A 20,592-nucleotide genomic window follows, 5' to 3' on the forward strand; every position below is an offset into this window, starting at 1 on the left:
AGTGTGTGTGTGTGTGTGTGTGTGTGTGTGTGTGTGTGTGTGTGTGTGTGTGTGTGTGTGTGTGTGTGTCTGAGTTAACAGAGGCAAAGAGGTTTGAAAACTAAATCTTCCCATTTCAAAGCAAGTTTACACCCAACTCCACAACTTTTGCCACATTCTATTTATGTTACCTCTTAGAAAATGTGGCAATGTCCATTTAATATGAATTAGCCTTCTGAGCAAAATATGGAGTATTTATGTGAAGGAAAAAAAAAAAAGCTTAATATTCTCAATCAGCAACAAAGTTTGTTGTAACAAAGTATCTGTTTTTCTGTCATTTGTTTAAATTTTAGAACCAGGTTAACACAGCAAAATGATATGAATAAGGTTAGATTTGTGTCCACTATAATAACTGAACTGTATGTGCATGCATATCTTGAAATATTCCAAAACATACAGCAGTATTCACGGAAGTGTGATCATACATCGTTTTTAAATAGCCCTCATGTGTATCACGCCCTCAAGTGTATGACCTGAAGTACTACAACGATTTAAGAACCTTAACATTAACTACATCAAACGTCAGTAAGAAAATTTAACAAATAGCCTACAGGGTTTACTTTGAGAATATGGCTCATCTTATATGCTTCTGTGATTTAGGATCCCTAAATAAATTGTTTACCCAGTAGCTGTCTTGTAAACTACGTTTAAATGTTTCAATGTTTTTTACTTTATGTAAGTGAGTTGTGAGTAGCCTAATAGACTCCGTCCAAAACAAGAGCTTGTTATTGCCCGAGAGCGCAAGCGAGTGTGAGAGGTGACAGATGTGTGTCAGGGTCGTGTTGCTCTTATCTCAGCGTCCTTCACTCCTCAGCTCCCTGGTCGGTGTAGAACGAGAAAACAGCATGTGCAGGGAGTATTTGTATCTCAAGTCTTTTATTGCTTCAATTGTATTTAAAAAAAATAATAAAATAAAAAAGTCAAAATCAAATGTTCACTGTTTTTATGAGAGGTTTTGAACAAAAGTGCTCAATGCACTACGCAAAAAGCTTTTTAGAAGGTTGAAACGTTTTTTGAAGGCAACACTATCTGAAACAATCTTTACTGCATAATTGCCTCTTATCATTTAAAATGTTTCAACACAGAATCTTAGTTTCTATCAGCACTGTTTGTTTTCGTCTGTCATTTCCATCTGCACTCTACATCTCTTCACATTCAAAACTGAATTGCTTTTCTCGTGTTGGATCAAAGTGTTTAAAACGCTCTCAAGAGCTTCACCGAAAGTAATGAAAAGAGTAGGGTCATCTGGTTACAAACTCTCACATTTTCACAAGAGGGAAGAGGCTAAAAACTTTACATTTGCATTATTGTGTTTATAACATGTTTATAACTTTATGCTCATATATATATATATATATATATATATATATATATTCTCTTCTGTATGGCGAACAAATTTAGCTTATAACTTTGTTTGAACAGGTGTTTCTAGTCAGTTTCAAGTCACGTTATAGAATTTTCATCCCTGCTTTACATTGTCAAAGTGAAATAATAAAATTATTCATATGAATTATGGTTTGGGAATGAAAAACGACTACTACATCCCATTCTTTAATAAAGTAATTATTAAATATTACAAATGTATATATATAATTTGATTATGTATATATATATATATATATATATATATACAGTATATACATACACACAAACACACACATTCTTTTTATTATTAATAATAATTTATTTGAATTATTTATCACAGTCAGAGTACCACTCTCTGGTAAATGTGTCATCTAACTGACCAGGATGAGTGGAAAAGATCCACAACAAATTCTATTACACAATGAGATGAGTGAAAATTCTAACGCTAGATGGCGCTGTGTCACAAGTATTGAAGAAGAGACGAGTAGCGTTCATTTACAAAACTGAATTTGCCTGTTTATGAGGCCAACAGTTTAATGGCATTTGTGTCCTTAAAAAAGTCCTGTTTGAATTAGCATTTTCTGAATGATGAATCGGAGCTAAGCAACCTTAATATTTACTTGTATTATTTCTTGGCAGATTGTTTCTCAATAGTATTAATAATTAGTTTTAGAGAGAATGGGGAGAGTTTAACATTTTGTCTTCATTTCAAAATACGTCTACAGCCACCTCAGTAGGGTAGTTGCCATGTCTGATATAGTGACTTCACTCGTGAAGCTACTTTTTGATTGGTAACAACTCACAATACTCAGTTTCCCCTATATTTTGTAGATCAGTCCTTTTAAATTTCGCCACGAGATGGAATAAGATACAATTCCATCACTAAATCAAACACAAATAAGTGTCAGTTTGAAATAGCCTAAATGTTGAAATCAAACCCTCCATCCATACATTTTCAAAACCATTTTTCCTATGCCAGGCTTCAAACCACAGGGGCCTACTTGTTGTGAGGTGACAGTGCTTTGTGCTGCTCTAATGTTGAAAATGATTGTAAAAAGTTACAATTGATTCTCATCAGATATGATCTCACTGGAGCTCAGGAATAGATAAATAGGCTGCATCGAGTCCGGATTATGTGTCAGAGTGACTGATGTAGGCCAGTTTAATCTCACAGGAACAGAGGTGGGATTATAAAGTGGAGTGATGTGTATCAGATGACGATGTCTGTATTCATTTTGAGATGAAAATGTGGAGACAGATGAGAAATGAATAGTGAGTGTGATTTTTGGAAAAACTAACTGAAAATAAATAATTAGTGTAAGTGTTTAACATTTGCATACAGTTTTGTGGCAGTTTAACTACCTACCGTATGTTTGTTTCCTTCCTACAGGCATGGGTTTCCTTCCCAGTGTCCTCTGGGTGTGGTCTCAGAATGACAGCGGTTTCCGGTCTAGGACCCAGACTTGGTTTTTCAGTGTTATTTCTAAGAAGCACACGGGCAGACAGATGTGTGACCTACTGTCGAGATTGAAACTGATCTTTCTGAGCCTGGCATGATAGATACAGTTGGGATGTTCTTTAATTTCTGTGAAAGATTAACAAATACTATATTATTCCAACTTTGGATTTGGCTCTTATAATCTATAGATGCATCAGATGTCTGTTGTCTTACAGGGCAACCCAAGGCCACATAATCTAAAAAGAATTACAGGAAATTTGACACAAAGATGTTTTCGAAGGATCAATTTGGGAAAACTATGGAAACTAATCCCTAATCATAACTATTGTGTTCTGAATGGCAAGAGCCAAAACAATAAAGCAGCACACAAAGCCACTAAAATTAGCTGCTTTCAAAAATATGCTGCTTTGTGGCTGGTTAATGAGATTGTTGTTCAGCATGGTGCTCAGAGCCAGCAGGTGGGCATTGTTTTCAGCTGTAAGTTTGACAGCTGGTACAGTAGCAAAGTAGAAGCTACTTTGGCAGTTTCATGTTTTGTTTTGTTTTTTTGTTCCGCTTTAGCCTGGGTGAAGTCTGACTCACTCACAGCTGTGTAAAAATAGAGCCACATAATAAACACATTGAATTATTTGAGTTGTGTCTCTTAGCTTTCCTCTGCTCCCCCCATTTGGAGGCCTCCTTCCTTCCTTCTCTCTCTTTTGTTCTATTTTATTAACAAAATGCTCTTATTTGCTAATATAAGAGAAAAGGTACTATCTTTGATGTCTAACCACAGTGGTGCATGTCTGTTTGCTCTTTAGCCGTATGCTACTTCTAAAATGCACAACCAAGATCCAGATGCCCTGTAAACGCCCCTACATCAGGCCAACATTACAGCTGCCGACATACAGTAAGGCCCACGTGTGACACAACATCTCACTCCCACAAGTCTGTAGTAACTGAAATTCTGAAAGTCAAGTGTTATTGTATAATATACAATAACACTTAAAAAAACCCACATCTGATCACTGGCTGTGTTACTGGTTTAAGGAAGGTATAGCATAACAGCTCTGAAATAGATGGAATGGGTTAAATGAATGCCCAAGTGGTTAGTAAATTAAGTATTTTAGACGTTAATTTTCGAAAATTCCCTCTTGCTCTTGCTCATACATATAATTTTCTACTCAGCTCCTCAAATTTTGTATGGCCAACAAGTTTAGCCTACCACTTAATTGAACAGATGTTTCTAGTGCTACAGTCTTCAGTTAATGTGGTTTTAAGTCACTTTATAGAATTTCCATCCCTGCATAACACTGTGCCAGAAAGTGACCTAAAAGTTATTTGCTTCATTGCTGGTTTTGGTAGGAATTTTTCACCATGAATCATTGTTGAGGGGGTGTAAAAATGACTATTACATCCCATTCTTTAACAAAACAGTTATTAAATATTAAAATGAAAATAAAGGTGTTTTAATAGGCGTTAGGGTTGTCTTTTTTCTTTCTTTCTTTCTTAATCTCCATATCTCAAAATATTAATTTGTGTAATACGAATTTGAAAAATGTCCCAAAAACATTAGGAGTCAAAATAACTAAAAGGAACAATAGTAGTACGTTGTCTGTCTGCTGTGTAAACATTTATAATTTATACACACCCCTCCTCCTGTTTAATATTCAGCCCCGCCCTGTTAATAGTTTTCCTTCGCCACGCCCGCTCATTAATTTCAACATGATTCCAGCCCACTACAACTTTTACTTGATTATTTCGCGGCCACATAGGGAGACTGAATGAGATGTGGTTTTCTGATTGAGATTTTAATGAAGATAATCTGGATTTCTTTATTTCACAACTTCAGAGAGTATTTTATTATTTTAGTCTCATAAAGACCTCCCAGAAGGATTTGGTAATCTTTGCTTGACTTAAATCGTTTTCTTAAACGGGATCGGACACACGGCACGTCATTCTCGGTTTAGTGCCACTCCCAAGGGATTAAGTTGTTGGAATATGAAGCAAACCCACTAAGCACGGGAGCGGGAGTCCTCTGAGTGCGTGAACGAGTGGGTCGCCCCGTGTTCGGCCTTGCGTGTGCTGGAGAGCCCGCAAATATGGGATGTGGATTACGGAAATTGGAGGACCCGGAGGACAGCAGCCCGGGAAAAATCTACTCCACTTTAAAGAGACCACAGGTCGAGTCCAAAACAGACTCCGTGTACGAGTATGTGCTGCTGGACTTCAGTTTGGAAGGTACAGATCAGTGCAGTAAACAAAAATTTGTATGTGATGCTCGCTTACAAAAAATCCATCAAATACCAGTTAAGTTATTCTTACTAAATTCTTCTTGTAATGAAACTGCGTTAACTCATTATTAGTTAACTGTTACAAAAGAAACTAAACAACTGACAACTGTTCTGAAAGTTTTTTTTAGAGTACCAACAATAACTGCAAGTATGTTTTTTTTATTTAAATGTATTTATTTATTTGCAGAAGATTACGCTTAGCTTGGTACATTTTCATTTTGTAAGGGTGTAATGAATGAGAAAGAGCTCCAGTTCATTCAGCTGTTTCTCAAAACTTAGCAAGCTGTCTGGCTAGAAAGCTGTGGCACGTGCCAATAATGGACAAAAATGCTGCCTAGGTAGGCAGCTCACTGTGGTTTGAGTCAATGCCATGTTTGTACTTTCAAACTTGTGGCATGATGAATCTTGGCATGTGTGTCCTGGAGTGTGTGAGCTTATACCGTTTTACCCAGCAACAGCGCCAGAGCTTCATCACATGTGGAAATAGGTCAGGAGGTTTTTCCCTCTATTAACGGCGTCTGAGGCGCACAGACGGCAGCACACCCGCGTCTGTTCCACAAGATGACATTCAGTCATGCTCACTTCCTCTGTGTAGCAGTTTCCACTATCTCTAATATTCTTGGTTTGAAGGGACCATGCGCAGTCTACGTTGTACTGCCCATATCCATCGTTTTTGGAATGTATAGTATAGTATATTACAGTACAGTATAAAATATAGTGATGTGTAAATTTGCTTGGAGGAGAAACGGATTGTTTGAAAATTGGTGCGGGTTTCTGTTGCGAACCAGCCTTGAGAGGGAAATGGAAAAACCCGTAGTAACCTGGAGTGATTACTTAACACTGTTAGCATGGAGAGGAAACATCAGTCGCTTCGCTCCACTCCACTTTACGGAGCTTCAGATATTTCAGTCTGTGCGTTGAAACTGAAAAATATACAAGCTGTACAATATACAATACAATATAACTCGTCAAAATTCGTTTTACATGTAAATTACTTCATATTAACTTTTGTTTACTGATATCCTGAGATACAAAGCTGCTGAATGCAGATAGGCTGATGTTCAGTAGCTATATGGGATTCTTGTTTGTGTGATATTTCCTAAACGACTAAAATATAATTTTATGATGGGAAATGAGATGTAGCCTACAGTTTTCCAGTTTAAAAGAAAACTGTACTTTATTTGTTTTGAATGCCATGCAGCTATTTTCATGGCAAAAATACTTGTAACATTTAAAAACTATGTAAGACCCATTTTCCCTAAAATTTCAAGACAACATTTTAACTTGATTAAAAACCTATAGCCCCAGTTTCACAGACAAGGCTTAAGGCTAGTCCTAGACTAAAATGCATGTTTGAGCTGTCTCAACTGAAAATAACTTGCACTGGCATATCTTAAAATATGTCAGTGCCATTGTTTTGTCTCAAGATGCATGCCAGTCATGTTTTTTTTATAAGTAATTTTAATAAAAGCTGCTTAAATATTCTAATTTAACTAAGGCCTAGTCCTGGCTTAAGCTAAGCTCTGTCTGTGAAACTGGGCCATATTATTTCAACATAGAACATTTTTTCTAGAAACAGAGGACTAGAAATATTACAACCCAATAGAATATTTCGCATTTGTCCTGATAGTTAATCGTATCTCCTGAAAGTGTCCTGTCCTGCATAGTATGAAAATGACTCTTAACAGTTATTAAAAGAAAAGTACTTATTGTCCAAACAACAGGCTTGAATAATTTAAACAAATTTAAGCACTCATTCCATTCCGATGATGACCACGTGTTTCTGACACATACATTTAGAGTAGGTTTCAGATCAAATCTGGGACGAGTATGGGGCACTTTTCTGTAGATAATGCTTCTTTGACAGCAACAGAATACAATAGAAATGTAGTATAGAAAAATGTAGACAAAATTATATACATATCTAGTTGGTAACACGCATTTAAAATGACCGTTTTGTGATGGTATAATTTCCTTAATTATATGACAATCCCTATTTAACTGGCAGCTTTCCTCTAATTTTCACTGAGATTGCAAGATGGTGTGCCTGAAGGTGACTGAAACTCTGCAACAGCAGGTTGTCCAGATGAAGGCCAAAGGGTTGACCCTTTCAGCCTCTGCAAGAGAAGTTGTTCGTTCCAAATCTGTGATTTCTTGAATATTGCAGCTTTACAATGATTCTAATTCATTCAGTTCCCCCAAAGGTTGGTCATCCACGTAAAACAAGTGCACAAGAAGACAGGATAATGCGGAGACTCTCAATGGCCAATCGGTTCAACACTGCAGCTGGAATTGCTCACCAGTTTAGCGCTGAACAGGATAAGGATCTGCCGCAGTATGTTGAAGAGAAGTCTGACTGAAAGCATTCTCTGCAGTGACCAAGCATCTCATCAGCAGAAAGAATCAAAAGGCTAGGCTCACCTTTGCTGAGGAGCATGTTGTGTGGAGAGAGGAGAACTGGTCTAAAGTTCACTTTTGTGATGAAAGCAAGTTTAATTTATTTGGGTCAGATGGGGAACATTTTTGGTGCTTTTCCACTGCGTGGTACGACTCGGCTCGGTACGGCTCAGTACGGCACGGCATGGTTCGGCTCGGCACGGTTTGCGTTTCCACTGCAGTTCAGTACCGCTTTAGAGTGGGCGGGATTATTCACATGTCGTTATAGTTGCGCCGCCTCTACTACCACAATTCCTAAAAAAAACTTTTTCATTCTGCGTTAACCCATCAAGCTCTCGCTGGATCCGCTCCTCTGCTATCAACGAGAGGAACGTCTGTACTTCCGCAACAGACAACAAAACTTTTTGGTTGTTAAAAAAAAGGTGCGCTCGTTCAAAACAGTTGCGTTCGATCCTTTGCTGGCTGTGCTGATTTAAATCTAGCGGTTCTTTTGTGTTTGTGTCGCAAGTTCAGTGACGCAGGTAGTGACGATTCTCTCCAGCCAATCCGTGATCAGCAGAGTTTACACGTCACGTTTTGGTAACGGTACGGTTCACTTGGAACCCCAACCGAAGTGGTACTAAAAAAAGTACCAGGTACTGTACCCAGTGGAAAACCCCCCAAAAGTGAACCGTACCGAGCCGTACCGTGCCGTGCCATGCAGTGGAAAAGCGCCATTAGTTTGGCGTCAAACTGGGGAAAGACTGAACCCCAAGTGTGTGAAGAAGGTGGAGGAGGAAGTGTCATCGTTTGGGGGATGTTTTCTGCAGCAGGAGTTGGGTCTCTTATAGAGCTACATGGCAGGGTGAATAGGGCTTATGCGCAACAGACTTCCGTGTTCTGTTAACCTGGTCTCGCCACTTCCGGTTCAAGTGTTTTGCTTATGCTTCGTTAAATATGAAGCAGTTTTACTCAAGATGCCTTCAAAGTAGATTCCAAAGATGAGCATAACCAATGTCCATCACATATGCGGACTGATATCTAAAAGTTTTTATTTTTATTCTCTTCACGAACATTTATATAAAAAAATTGAATAAAACGTCAACAATAAAAACAGCTAGCTTGTTTAACTGATTATCTTAAGAGTCCATAGATATCGCTATTATTTATTGCGGCTGTTAGCACGTTCTCCAACAAGCGGAATCGATGAGATCTGTTTTCCGGGTGACGTTCGACATATACCCTATGCAAATGTTTATCAGAAACGTCTTCAGCAACATGCAGTTCCTTCCCTGCAAGCATCTTCCAATCAACCTGGAATTTTCATGCAAGACAATGCTCCGTCACACTGCAAAACAGGTAAAGCAGTTCCATGAAGCTACGAACACTGAAATAATGAAATGGCCAGCCCAGAGTCCTGATCTAAACCCCATTTAAATCTCTGGAAAATCCTTGGTAACAAAGTTATGTCTAAGAAACTCATCAGTTACCGAACTATGGAAGAGACTGGAAGAAGAGTGGACCAAGATTACACCAGCGCAATGTGAGAAACTAGTGGTGTCCTGCGGCCGCAGATGTCCCGAAGTCATTCAAAACGAGCGCCGCACTTTTTGACAGCTGTAACCCTCCAAAATTTTAGTTGTAACCCTCTTTCGTGCTTCTTTCGTTACTGTTCTCTAATTTTGATCACTGTTTTCCACAAAATAATGTTTTTTTTTTTGCTGAAATTCTCTGGTTATTTTGTAAAACATATTAGTAGAACAGTGGTATACCCACAGCTAATATTCCTTCAAATTTTGAGTGATGAAGATTAACAATATTTCAGAAAAAAATCAAGTATTTATTGATTGTTCTCTAATTTTGATCTCCACTGTAAATTACAGGCCCTGGAAGTGCTGTCACCTGGTCTCAAAGGTCAACATGCATCAAAAGCCTTAATAATGGCAGAACAATAAATCATATTGTAATGCAACACATCTTTGGTCAGATACCTTTTTGTCTGAACATAAACATGTCTGCAAGTGAAGGAGTGAGAAATTTGAGGAAAAAGTAAATTGGCATGTCAGTTCACCCTTCATTCCAGCCTTTCATTCCTGAGAACACCTGGTGTACAGATGCCTGAAGTGACGGTGTTTGACACTGCTTTCCGGTTTGCTCACATTAGGCCTTAAACATGCGTAAATATATGAGTAAATTATGAGTAATTTGCGTGTAAAACAGACCTTCCCGAAAACTCTCCTCCGGATTCACGAATTCGTAAACGTCCGATTTGTTAGTTAAACGTGTATGTTAATGAATTGCAATCATTCGTAAATGGGGCGCTCGTTCACGCTCATTCACCATTAGCATAAGCCCCGCCTATGAATTACAGCTACGCAAATGGGCCCTTTTCACAAGACTGTGATGACGCGTTTAACGGTCATCAGCATCGTAAATCCTCGAAAGTTTTTCATATTTGTAGCTAATGCGAGGGTGTTTCTAATGCAGCATCTATGGGTGGGACGGTAAATTTGACATCGTTCTCTCTTCTGACAGCCGTTATCAGTCTCTCTTAATTTTTTTTCTTTTATTGAAAGTCATGAAAGCACTATCGTGGAGTTTTTCTTTTGCTATTTGAGCAAATGGGAATGCAAAAAATATATTTGTGGTACTCTCCCATTCACTGCTATTCAAGTTAACCCAACTATGACGACTTCCGCTGCTGAGGTGTGACGTCACGGTAACGTCATGGACACTACGTCCATGTTTTTATACAGTCTATGGTAAATAGTGACAGTGACGAGCGCTGCGTTTTATAGTTATCAACTCAGCTGCAAAATAAATAAAGGAAAAATTCTAAATGAGGGCAAGGGCAAATGGACTTGTAATTATTATGGCAGTGCATCAAAATTCAGTGCCATCAGTTTGCCAAAAAGAACACAGAACGTTTTATGCACCATTTACACGTGGTAGGGAGCAGGTGTACATTTCTTTCGTACCAACTAACATTTTGAAAATATGAACATTTTCATGAATTTGAAAGTTTACGTCAGAACGGCTTTACGAACGATTTACACAAATTAGTTCTGCTCGTGTTTCATGAATGAGGCCCATTATTTAGACAGATCTGCATCACAGGCTCCTTCACGTCGCGCTGTCTGCATATTGAGTGTAACCTGTGGAAACACCTCCTCGGCCATGTTGATGTCTGTGAGTTTTGTGTTTGTGGGTTATTATAAGATGTAGTTGTAGCTTTGGACTTGGTTCTTCTTTGCAGGCATGAACCTTAGCTTGGCATGTACACCTATTTCTATCTAAAAACCATGGTAGGGCTGATCATGAAGTTGATACAGACTTTGTATGGCTTGTAAGAAATACCACAGCTGTTGTATTTTGCATACTTCATGCATAGACTCTTACTTGTCTTTCAACTCATGTCAGGACAGACCTCTCTCTACTCTGAAGAACTTGTGCAATGGGAAGTTTGCATTGAAGTTATAGGTTCTTCATGGTCCCATAGATGGCATTAAAGAACCTTTATTTTTAAGAGTGCTGTATTGTGTTTCCGGCAGTGTTCACAGTGGACTGTTTTGTCAAATAACCTTAGAAGTCTTGATTGTTGTACAAGAGGATTTGCAAAGCTACATGTGAAGGATCTTCTTCAAAATGGTAAAAGGTGTTCATGACTTGGGTGTTGGGAATGTCCAAGGTTTGGTGCACTCCATATGTGTGGCTCTCTTGGATAGTCAATATGTGTATTGATGAGAGGAGGTTAACTTTTGATCGTATTAAAGTCATATCATTAAAAAAATTAATTTTTCTCTTCTTTATTTTTTAGAAATATAAGAATTTGACATGTAAAATACTGTAATGTTCACTGCCCAAACCCCCCAAAAAGACCATTTATTGATATTAAAATGCAAAAACGTCATCTGTTCATTTCTAAATGAGCCATTTTAGTAATGCCTTTCATGTTTATAGGAACTTGCTTGATGTTTAATTTGGGAAGTTAGTTGTAGAAAGCCAGCTGTTCTTGTTGCAGAGGCAGACAGAATTACAACTAGTGGCCTTAATCTCTACTTTGGACCAGTTTCACTGCAGCAAAGAAAAAAAAGGGATTAGCTTCAGTAATGTCTCAGTTTAGCCTTAAATCACCACTTGACAGACCTTCAGCAATTGTCCTGTCCAATAAGGAAACATTGTTCACCCACAAAAAAATTAATCAATCTCACCCTCATATCTCCCCAAGTGAAGATGAGTATATGATGACAATTAAAATTTTGGGGTAAACTACTCCTTTAAATGATAGTATTCAACATAGTATTCAACCTGGTATATAGTCAGAGCATTTAATTGAAAATATTTGATTCAATTCAATTTGATACTAATCCATTGAGAAAATCCTCTTGCTCCATGTGGGGGTATGTTGGTGTAATCTCCTTTTTGGTTAATCTCATACTGGCGTGCTAGTGGATTTGAGTACAAAAATGATTTTCCTGATATATGTAGCATATTACATTTTTAGGAACAATTACAACTGGGGTCTGAATGTCCAGTTGATGCAGTTTAATTTTATAAATTTACCTTGGATGATTATCAGATTATTATTATGATTATCAGGTTGTCACATTGCTTGTGATTGAAATGAACTGCTATGACCTTGCAATATTTTACAGGGTGAAAACATTTCTGGGGTCTCTCTCTCACTCACTCACTCACTCACTCACACTCAAAAAGGAAAGGAACAATATTTTGCATTATGAAAATTAATCTTGTTTTTAGGACCATGACTATCTATTGAATTGCAAGATTATTTTTTTTTGATGGAAGTTAAGCACAAAAATACTACCAAGATGTATAAATATACTTTTATTAAAAAAAATCCTATAAGAAAATGGTATTCTTTTCCTTAATGCAAGCAAAACATAAAAATCTTTTAGAAATATTTTGGAAATTTTGTCCACTTCGTCATTTGCCACCTTTTCTTTACACTCTCAAACTGTTCATGCACAAGACAAGACATCTTTTTTTTTTCTCCCCTAAAACCTATCTGGGTCATAAAATATCCCATAAATTCCTTCACTCTACTTCCTTTTTCTCCTTCTCTTATATCCCAGTCTGTCTGTTTCTCATTTTCCCTCTGAAGCCTTTATACCTTCAGTCTTCTCACGCCTTTTTCTTTTTATTCATCCATATTCTTGATTCTCCTCTTTTAAACGCGCGCACGCACACGGTCTCTGTCTCTCTGGAGAACAGAGGCCTCTGTGTGAGTTGACAGGAGGGGGGGTTCAAGGGTTTGGGACAAATTGCTGGCCATTCCAGGGTCCATATCTTTGTGAATAATTCACCGCTTTTCTTGGCCCCTGAGGACCATTGTGTCTTTGACGCTTCTCTGAAGCTCAGGTGTGAGGGACGGGCATGCATACATGCCTGTCAAAGCCCTTTATTGGCCACAGACTGCTGGGATGGTACAACTTTCAGGTAGCTGCCAAATCAGACTTGGAGGAGAGTCAAAAGCTCATTCTCCTGTTTACCATTTTGAGGATGAGTTTACAGGGAGAAGATATTTGGTCTGGGTTTTCTCAGACTAAAATTCTGTTTGCTGGTCTGCCCCAGTGTGGGAACCAAAAGACTGAATGTTTGTGCGAGTATGTTTGTGTTGTGTGGTGGAATGTTGTGTTTGTGAGGCTGAGGGTGTGTGGCGTGGGGCCAGCCCACCCTGTGAACAGCAGCTCTTTGTGGACACAGGAAGTGTGTTGGGGGTTGGGGGGAGAGGAGGGAGACGTCAGGGTGATCTTCTGTCAGGCTGAAGACAGGAGAAAGAAGCCAACTAAACGGTAGCACGCTATCGAAGAGCCGCTTAGAGAAACTTAACATAGGCTCTGTTCCAACACCTAGTGGGCGGTCTTGCTGTTTGCTGCCTACATAGACAGCATCCTAAGTGGAATGGAATCTGGGAATGTAATGCTGTGCATGGTCAGCTACTTCTAAACTTATTTTTGATTACAGATCATTTTTATTATATTTTAGGTGTTTAATGATTTTGATTGAATAAAACTGATATTTTCACATTGTTAATTCAACAATTTTGAGCTTTTATTCAGCAAGGATGCTTTAAATTTATTCAAAGTGACAGTCAAGGCATTTGTAATGTTACAAAAAATTATTTTCAATAAATGCTGTTCTTTTGAACTTTCTTTTGATCTAAGAATCCTGGAAAATTGTATCATAGATTCCACAAAAATATTATAACGGTTTTCATCATTGATAATAATAATTGTTACTTATTAGAATGATTTCTGAGGGATCATATGACACTGAAAACTGGAGTAATGGCTGCTGAAAATTTTGCAATCACAGGAATAAATGACATTTTAAAATATATTTTAAATAGAAAACGTTTATTTTAAATGGTAATATTTCATAACATAATTTTTTTACTGTATTTTTGGTCAAATAAATATAGCCTTTGTGAGCAAAAGTGACTTCTTTAAAAAACATTTAAAAGTCTTACTGAATTCAAACTTTTGAGCTATAGTGTACATGCTGTGTTTAGAACAAAATATAGTATAATCAGTGATGAACCGTTAGGCTCAGATGGGCTTCTTGTGTATGATATATGATGTATATTGCAAATTAAAATGGGTGCTTTATCAAGATTGTGTCATCAATCTGATTGGTTGTCTTTACACAATTTTCAGGAGTGCAAAACAAGTTATCCAATTTCAAATATCCAGTTTCATGTTTACCTACCCTAAAAGTCACATGCGTTCATGGTGATTGGTCGCTTTACATGTCAATCAGATGACCACTTGGTGTCTAAATGGGCAGTTCTTGGCCAAAAGAAACTATGAAAAACAATGCACATAATCAAAAGTCTGGATTTGTGAGACAACCTGTAGCTTCATAATATTTTCATTATGTTTTAATTATATTAGCTTAGCTTATATGGTGGTTTCCCCTGAGTGTATTGTAAGTTTTAGTTGTGCTGTGTTCCACACAGGCAGTCGGCCTACAGTACAGTATCTGTCCTCGCTGTGCGAGCTGCCCCATGCCCTGCAGTCCTACTACACCCAGGGCTACGTACTGGCCGCCCTGCATCCCATCATCCTCTCAGTGGGCCGGACCCGCTTCCTGCCCTGCAGCCTGCTGTACCGGGCCATTCTGGTCCGCCCACGATCCAGGTAATGTTCACCATGACAAGGACTCCGTACCTCACCTTTGCAGCCCCTATTCTGTACCCCAATACCCCCTGACCAGCTTCTTCCAATAAATAATGAGCTTTTAATGAGTCAGCATGAATATTTAATGAGATTATAGTGGGAGGTCAGACAGTCTAGCTGGAGTGGGCGGGGCTTGTGTGAAGTCATATTGGGGTACTGATGTGGGTTAAATTTAAGTTAAAAGAAGCCCCTGACAACAGTGTAGTTTTCAGCAACCAATGAGAACCTGCAAAGAAGCAGTGGAGGAACAGGACAGGCTCGTTTCGACTATGACACTTTAATTATTCAAAAGTAAGGTCTGGGACAGTTGTAGTATGTTAATAGTGTTGTAGTGTGAAAAACCTTAAGATGTGTAATGCCAAGTCCTGTGAATACTATTTGATTGATGTCTGAATCCAGTGAGCATAAGCTTGAATGCACTTTTAAGCAGAGACAATGGAAACCTGCAAAAAGCTGCTTTCTCAGGCATATCCACATTTATTGTTTGCTTGACTTCCTGTCTATTAAGATGCCTCCATCTGTTAATGTCTTGAAGGAAAGCAGCATAGAAGTATCTTTACGTCTTGTGATATCCAGCGCTACTATTCTGTGGTTGCTTGAAAGAATAAAATACTGTCTCTAATGAACTAGAAATAGACTTGACCGATGTTAATTTAAAAAGGCCAGTTTAATTAATTTCTGCCAAAAAATAAGCTTTGTAGTCATTAAATCTTTGCTTACATCTGAAGCTCGCTTGAATGAGATGTAAATCATGAAATGTGCTGTTTGAAACCAGTTTTCTTTGATGCTGGTTTCTTATTAAACCATTGACTGATGTGGTCAGTTGGGGTCAGAAGGGTTAAACATCTTAGGATTTTTGTACTTTGCTAATGGATGACATGTCAAGAAGAGCAGATGTCAGCTACAATAAAATATGCATAATGTTTTCATGCAGCGAGTTTAAAATGCATTTCCTTAATTGATGTGTGTTTGTTTGTGTTGTGTGGTTGCAGTAAACATGCAGTGCCAGTGATTGACAGCTTGCCAGTGTTGCGAGTGGAGGAGTGGCCACTACCCGGAGAATCTATGACCAGTGACACAGTGAGACTGCTCATAGACAGGGTCTGTGTTTTCATTTCAAATGCTTTTGTCTGTTGTCCATGTACATTTTTTTTTCCATGTCATTTAGAGTGTGCAACAATTTTTTTTTTTTTTTGGCAGACCAGTTGGGTTATTAGTTTAGGTTTTTACTAGCTTTGCCAAAATCTTCACTGGCCCCACCACAAAAAGGAACTATGTATATTTATTTTTAAGAGCCATGCATTTTTATATTTACTGGAAATTATATTTACATATTTCATTAAATGTTTAAGTTTGTAAAGTTGCTTTAAAAGAAAATTGGGTAACACTTTACAATAAGATTCAATTAGTTAATGTTAACAATGAGCAATTCTTTGTTGCAGTTTTACATTAAAATACTTTTTTTGTGTGTGGGGCAACTGCATGTCTTATTCTTTATGTAGATTACACATGCAATAATATCAATAACATGCATTTAGAAAGTAGATGGGGTGAATTTTCATTACTGACTATAGCGATCAGAGGACTTTCTTTTCAAAAATGTATCTGCATAAATTTCTGTTCCTTATAATGGAATGTTTAGATAAACAGTCTCATATCATATAACTGTGTGTCTTTTGTGTGTGTGTGTCCTCAGGTGAACAGCTATGCCAGGGGTGGCGTGAGGTTCGTGGGGTCAGTGCTCCAGCAGGCTGGAGGAGGAGGGTGTAACGGTAGAGTGCCCAGTCCCAGGAGGGGCTGCCGTTCCCCGCCCCGCACACCGCCCGGAGACGCAGATCTAGAGGGCCGTGGCTACAGCCCAGGTGAGATGTTCCTCTAATCTCATTATGGACCATCTGTAGTCTAACTTACTAAACAGTTTTTATAGATTTAAATCCAATACACAGATGGACTATAAATGCTTTGAATCATGAACGATTGGGTTAAACTCACAAAGAACATGTCATATTTCACCCCAGAAGCAAACAGGAAAATTGTATTTGGAATTTTTTTTACTTTAAGATGTTGACAAAGAGATCGTTAAAATAATAACTAGACTATAATTTTTAATAACCTTACTATTTGCTTTTATTTTTTTATTTCATCCTCTTCAGTTTGGTGTCAGTTTAATTTGGTTTAACCCTGTAATATCTTTGTCCTCTGTGGAGCCTTGGCGTCTCCTTACCCTCTGGGCATCATACCAACCTCTCGATTCTCCATGGCAACCATTTCGGGGCCACATGTGATATTAAGATCAGTCAGAGGCTGGTAGTGTTTAGGTAGTGTTAGTGTAGGCTGTTTATCTGCCCTGTTACACTTATTAGTTATGGTAGATGGACTGATAGTTTGACCTATTAAAAATGGTGTCTAAAGCAATGATCATTGCATGACTTAAAGGGTTAGTTCACCCAAAAATGAAAATTAGCTTGTGTTTTACTCGCCCTCAAGGCATCCTAGGTGTATATTACTTTCTTCTTTCAGACTAGAATCGTGATTCTTATATGAATAGATTTTTACGTGCACCTCTTGTTTTCTCTTCCTCTTCTCTAAAGCAGCACAGCATGGCTTCGCCCCCTTTGCTGCCTTTTCCCGAGGGTGGGGTTTATCTGGGTTTGTGATGTCACGAACCCGGCAAGTAACTTGTTGTAGTCCCTAACAGTCGTTTTTGTAGGCATTAAACTGCCAGAATTTTAAAAGAGGATATCTCCGTTTGCATTGAACTTTCAGCTTAGACACTTTTCTCTCACTTCTGTCATACACTGAAGCAGTTCCGGCAGAAGACGCAGCACGTTGGCATTGCGTGATTAGTGACGAATGCGGAGAGAGAACAATAAAACAAAACGCCGGTCACGAATTAGAAGTACAAACCGAGGATTTGCAAAAAACAATGTCGGAGGATTCCGATATAAGCCAAGAGGAGACTGGTTTTCCTTTGCTAAAGTAAGGAAACTTTGCTTCCTTTGCTCCTATAAACAAACTCGCAAGACTAGCATATCTCAGAGGCACGCGTGCTGTACATACGTGCTGCGTCATCCGCCGGAACGCCTTCCGCGTATGACAGATAACGGAAGTGAGAGAAAAGCGTTTATTACGTTTGAAATATGGATATTTTTCTTACAAAAACACATGGATTCGCTACAGGAGGCCTTTATACACCCCCTGGTGCCGTGTGAGGCATGTTTTATTATGGATGCGCGTGCTTTATTTGAGGACTAGTAAAACACAAGCTAATTTTCATTTTTGGGTGAACTAACCCTTTACTGAAATATGCCAAAGATTTTGAGGTTGCACTGATCTGCATTGGTCATACAAATCATGTGAGACTCGCTATCGTTTTCAGACCTGAGATTGTTGGTGCTTTTTCACTCCTGGGCTCCGGGCTGTGCTCCGCTGGACTCTCTGGTCTGCTGTTACCACCAGGGGGCGCTGTCCATGCGCGTGTCCAGGAAAGGCCAAGTTGTCAGTGCCCTCGAAGCTGATTGGCTGGAATTGACCGCAGCTTACTACCGCAAGGGCTGGTCATTGGTCGACTCCTTTGTATACTGGGACACACCTAAAGGTAGTTCTCGGACTTATTTTGGACTGTCACGATTCCCTGAGCTGGTTGTTTATCCGCCTGACATGTTTGTGTTTGTGAAAGGAAGATGTCAACATCCTCTTTAGTTCTTCCTAAGGAAGACGATAAGATGATCATATAAGGAGTTACCTGATTGTTTTTACCAATCCAGAAGCACTGTCATCTGATTTTTTTTGTTGTTTGTTTTTTAAACCAAGTATATCTTTTCATTCTCAGAAGTCATCTTTTTAATCCTCGTCTTTATACATCCTCCATGTCTCCCTATCTTTAACCAAAGCCATATTTCCCTTCTCCTGTCTCCCACCACAACTACATTTAGAGCTCACGTCCCTAACCTCACGACCGTGCTTCCTGTTTCACACCAGACTAATAGGAGCTAAATCAGATGTGTGTATGTTTGAGACATCTAGAGCTTGTAAATTTTGAACATGAAAAGCAGTTTACAAAGTGGCTCTATAATCTCGCTCTCTTCCCATGTCATATGTTCCCATATGTATATGTTTAATATGTGTGTACTGTATATAATGTGTATGTTAATTTGGCGGTCATTTTGGAATAAGACTTTCAAGACTTTTTCTAAAGAAATCTCTTGTTCTCACCAAGGATACTTTTGTTTTTTTCTTCAAAATACACTAGAAAAATTAACATTGGGAAATATTATTACAGTTTAAAATAACTCTTTTCAATTTTAAAATGTCATTCATTCCTGTGATGGTAAAGCTGAATTTTCAGCAGTCATTATTCCAGTCTTCAGTGTCACATGATCCTTCAAAAATCATTCAAATATGCTGATTTGGTGCTTAAGAATTTTTTTTTTTATTATTATCAATGTTGAAAACAGTTAAATGTTATTTGTGGATGCATACTTTTTCAGGATTCTTTGATTAATAGAAAGTTCAAAAACAGCATTTTTTTTTTAATAGAAATCTTACAAATGTCTTTACTGTCACTTTTGATCAATTTGATGCATCCTTGCTGAATAAAAGTATTATTATTATTATTTAAATCTTACCTACCCCAAACTTTTGAACGTTATTATATGTGTATGTTGTCTACCTGTATATATTATAAAGGATGTATAATTTAATTGCAGAAATGTTCTCTGTAATATTCGCAGTGTTGGCTCTACAATCTTATTCACTCTTCTTTCATCCTCTCACACATGTTGGTGCACGTGGATTTATCTTGCTGTCTTACAAGTAGTTCAGTTTCATTATCTTTTGTAGGTCATTGACATACTTCCAGCACTGACTAAATGAGACCTACAAATTTTGTCTCAGTGGTTCAGTGGGTGAAAATATAGAATAACAGAATAAAATGGTCTCCTGCATTATAAACAGTCACTTTTAACATTCAGATCTGAATGATAATGATAAAAGGAAATCTTCAATAATACTCATGCTCCAGGTTAGGCATTTGAAGGATTAAATGAACATCCAGACATAACAATGTAAAAATCTAGCTGTGAATTGTCATTTACTAGTTCCTACAGTATGATGTAGATGTTTAATGGTTGTTTTTACAGGTGAGCCAGTGCCCAGGTCTCTAGAGGGGCTGTTTGTCTATGAGGAGAAAAGCATAGCGCCCCCTGCCAATGACACTATTGTAGTGGAACAGTGGACCGTTATAGAGGTGTGACTGCATGTATGAAATGCCTAAAAGGTGTCAAATTATCACACGAAGGAAGTTAAGTGTGTGCCATTTTATGTTGTCTTTAATGATTTCCTGTTTGTGTCACAGGGTTCAGATGTAAAGACAGACTATGGTCCTCTGCTCCACACATTAGCAGAATTCGGCTGGCTGCTCACTTGTGTGCTGCCCACCCCAATTATTCGCCATGACAGGTGGGACCCTCACAGTACAAGCCATATAATCATGTTTCTTTACACCTCATCACCGTATTTTTCTTTTCCTGCAGCGAAGGGAATCTCGCCACCAAGCAAGTTGTCTTCCTGCAAAGACCCGCCAAAGGCCAAAGGGTACCACAGCACAACCAGGTGCCTGTTTGCTAATGTCATTTTAAACAATTACATTTGTAAATCTGTTGCTTTACTTGTAATTTAGTCTATCAGGCATATTTCAAGGACACAATTTTCTATTTGCAGTCCCTTTTTTTGAGGAAGACCAACTTTTAAAGTGATAGTTCAACCATAATTAACTTGGGATAACTTTTTTACATTTTGAACAACCACTCACAAACCAGTTATTTTAGTATTATATTCGTATATACATTTATTGTATTTATTCGTATTTTGATTTGGC

The 20,592-nt window shown here is 38.2% G+C and overlaps 1 protein-coding gene across 1 annotated transcript; it reads left to right on the forward strand.

Moving 5' to 3' along the window:
- The first annotated feature begins 4,582 nt into the window (after positions 1-4,582).
- LOC107659885 (raftlin-2-like) lies at positions 4,583-20,342 on the forward strand. The gene is made up of 8 exons (XM_016448983.1): positions 4,583-5,083; positions 14,495-14,675; positions 15,707-15,815; positions 16,411-16,576; positions 18,094-18,312; positions 19,856-19,962; positions 20,071-20,174; positions 20,249-20,342. Exons 1-8 carry the CDS (start codon positions 4,945-4,947, stop codon positions 20,340-20,342), a joined length of 1,119 nt encoding a protein of 372 aa, XP_016304469.1. The 5' UTR covers positions 4,583-4,944.
- The last annotated feature ends 250 nt before the right edge of the window (positions 20,343-20,592 follow it).

The sequence above is a fragment of the Sinocyclocheilus anshuiensis genome, unplaced genomic scaffold, assembly GCF_001515605.1.
Source record: "Sinocyclocheilus anshuiensis isolate Anshui unplaced genomic scaffold, SAMN03320099.WGS_v1.1 scaffold1409, whole genome shotgun sequence".
Classification (NCBI taxonomy): domain Eukaryota; kingdom Metazoa; phylum Chordata; class Actinopteri; order Cypriniformes; family Cyprinidae; genus Sinocyclocheilus; species Sinocyclocheilus anshuiensis.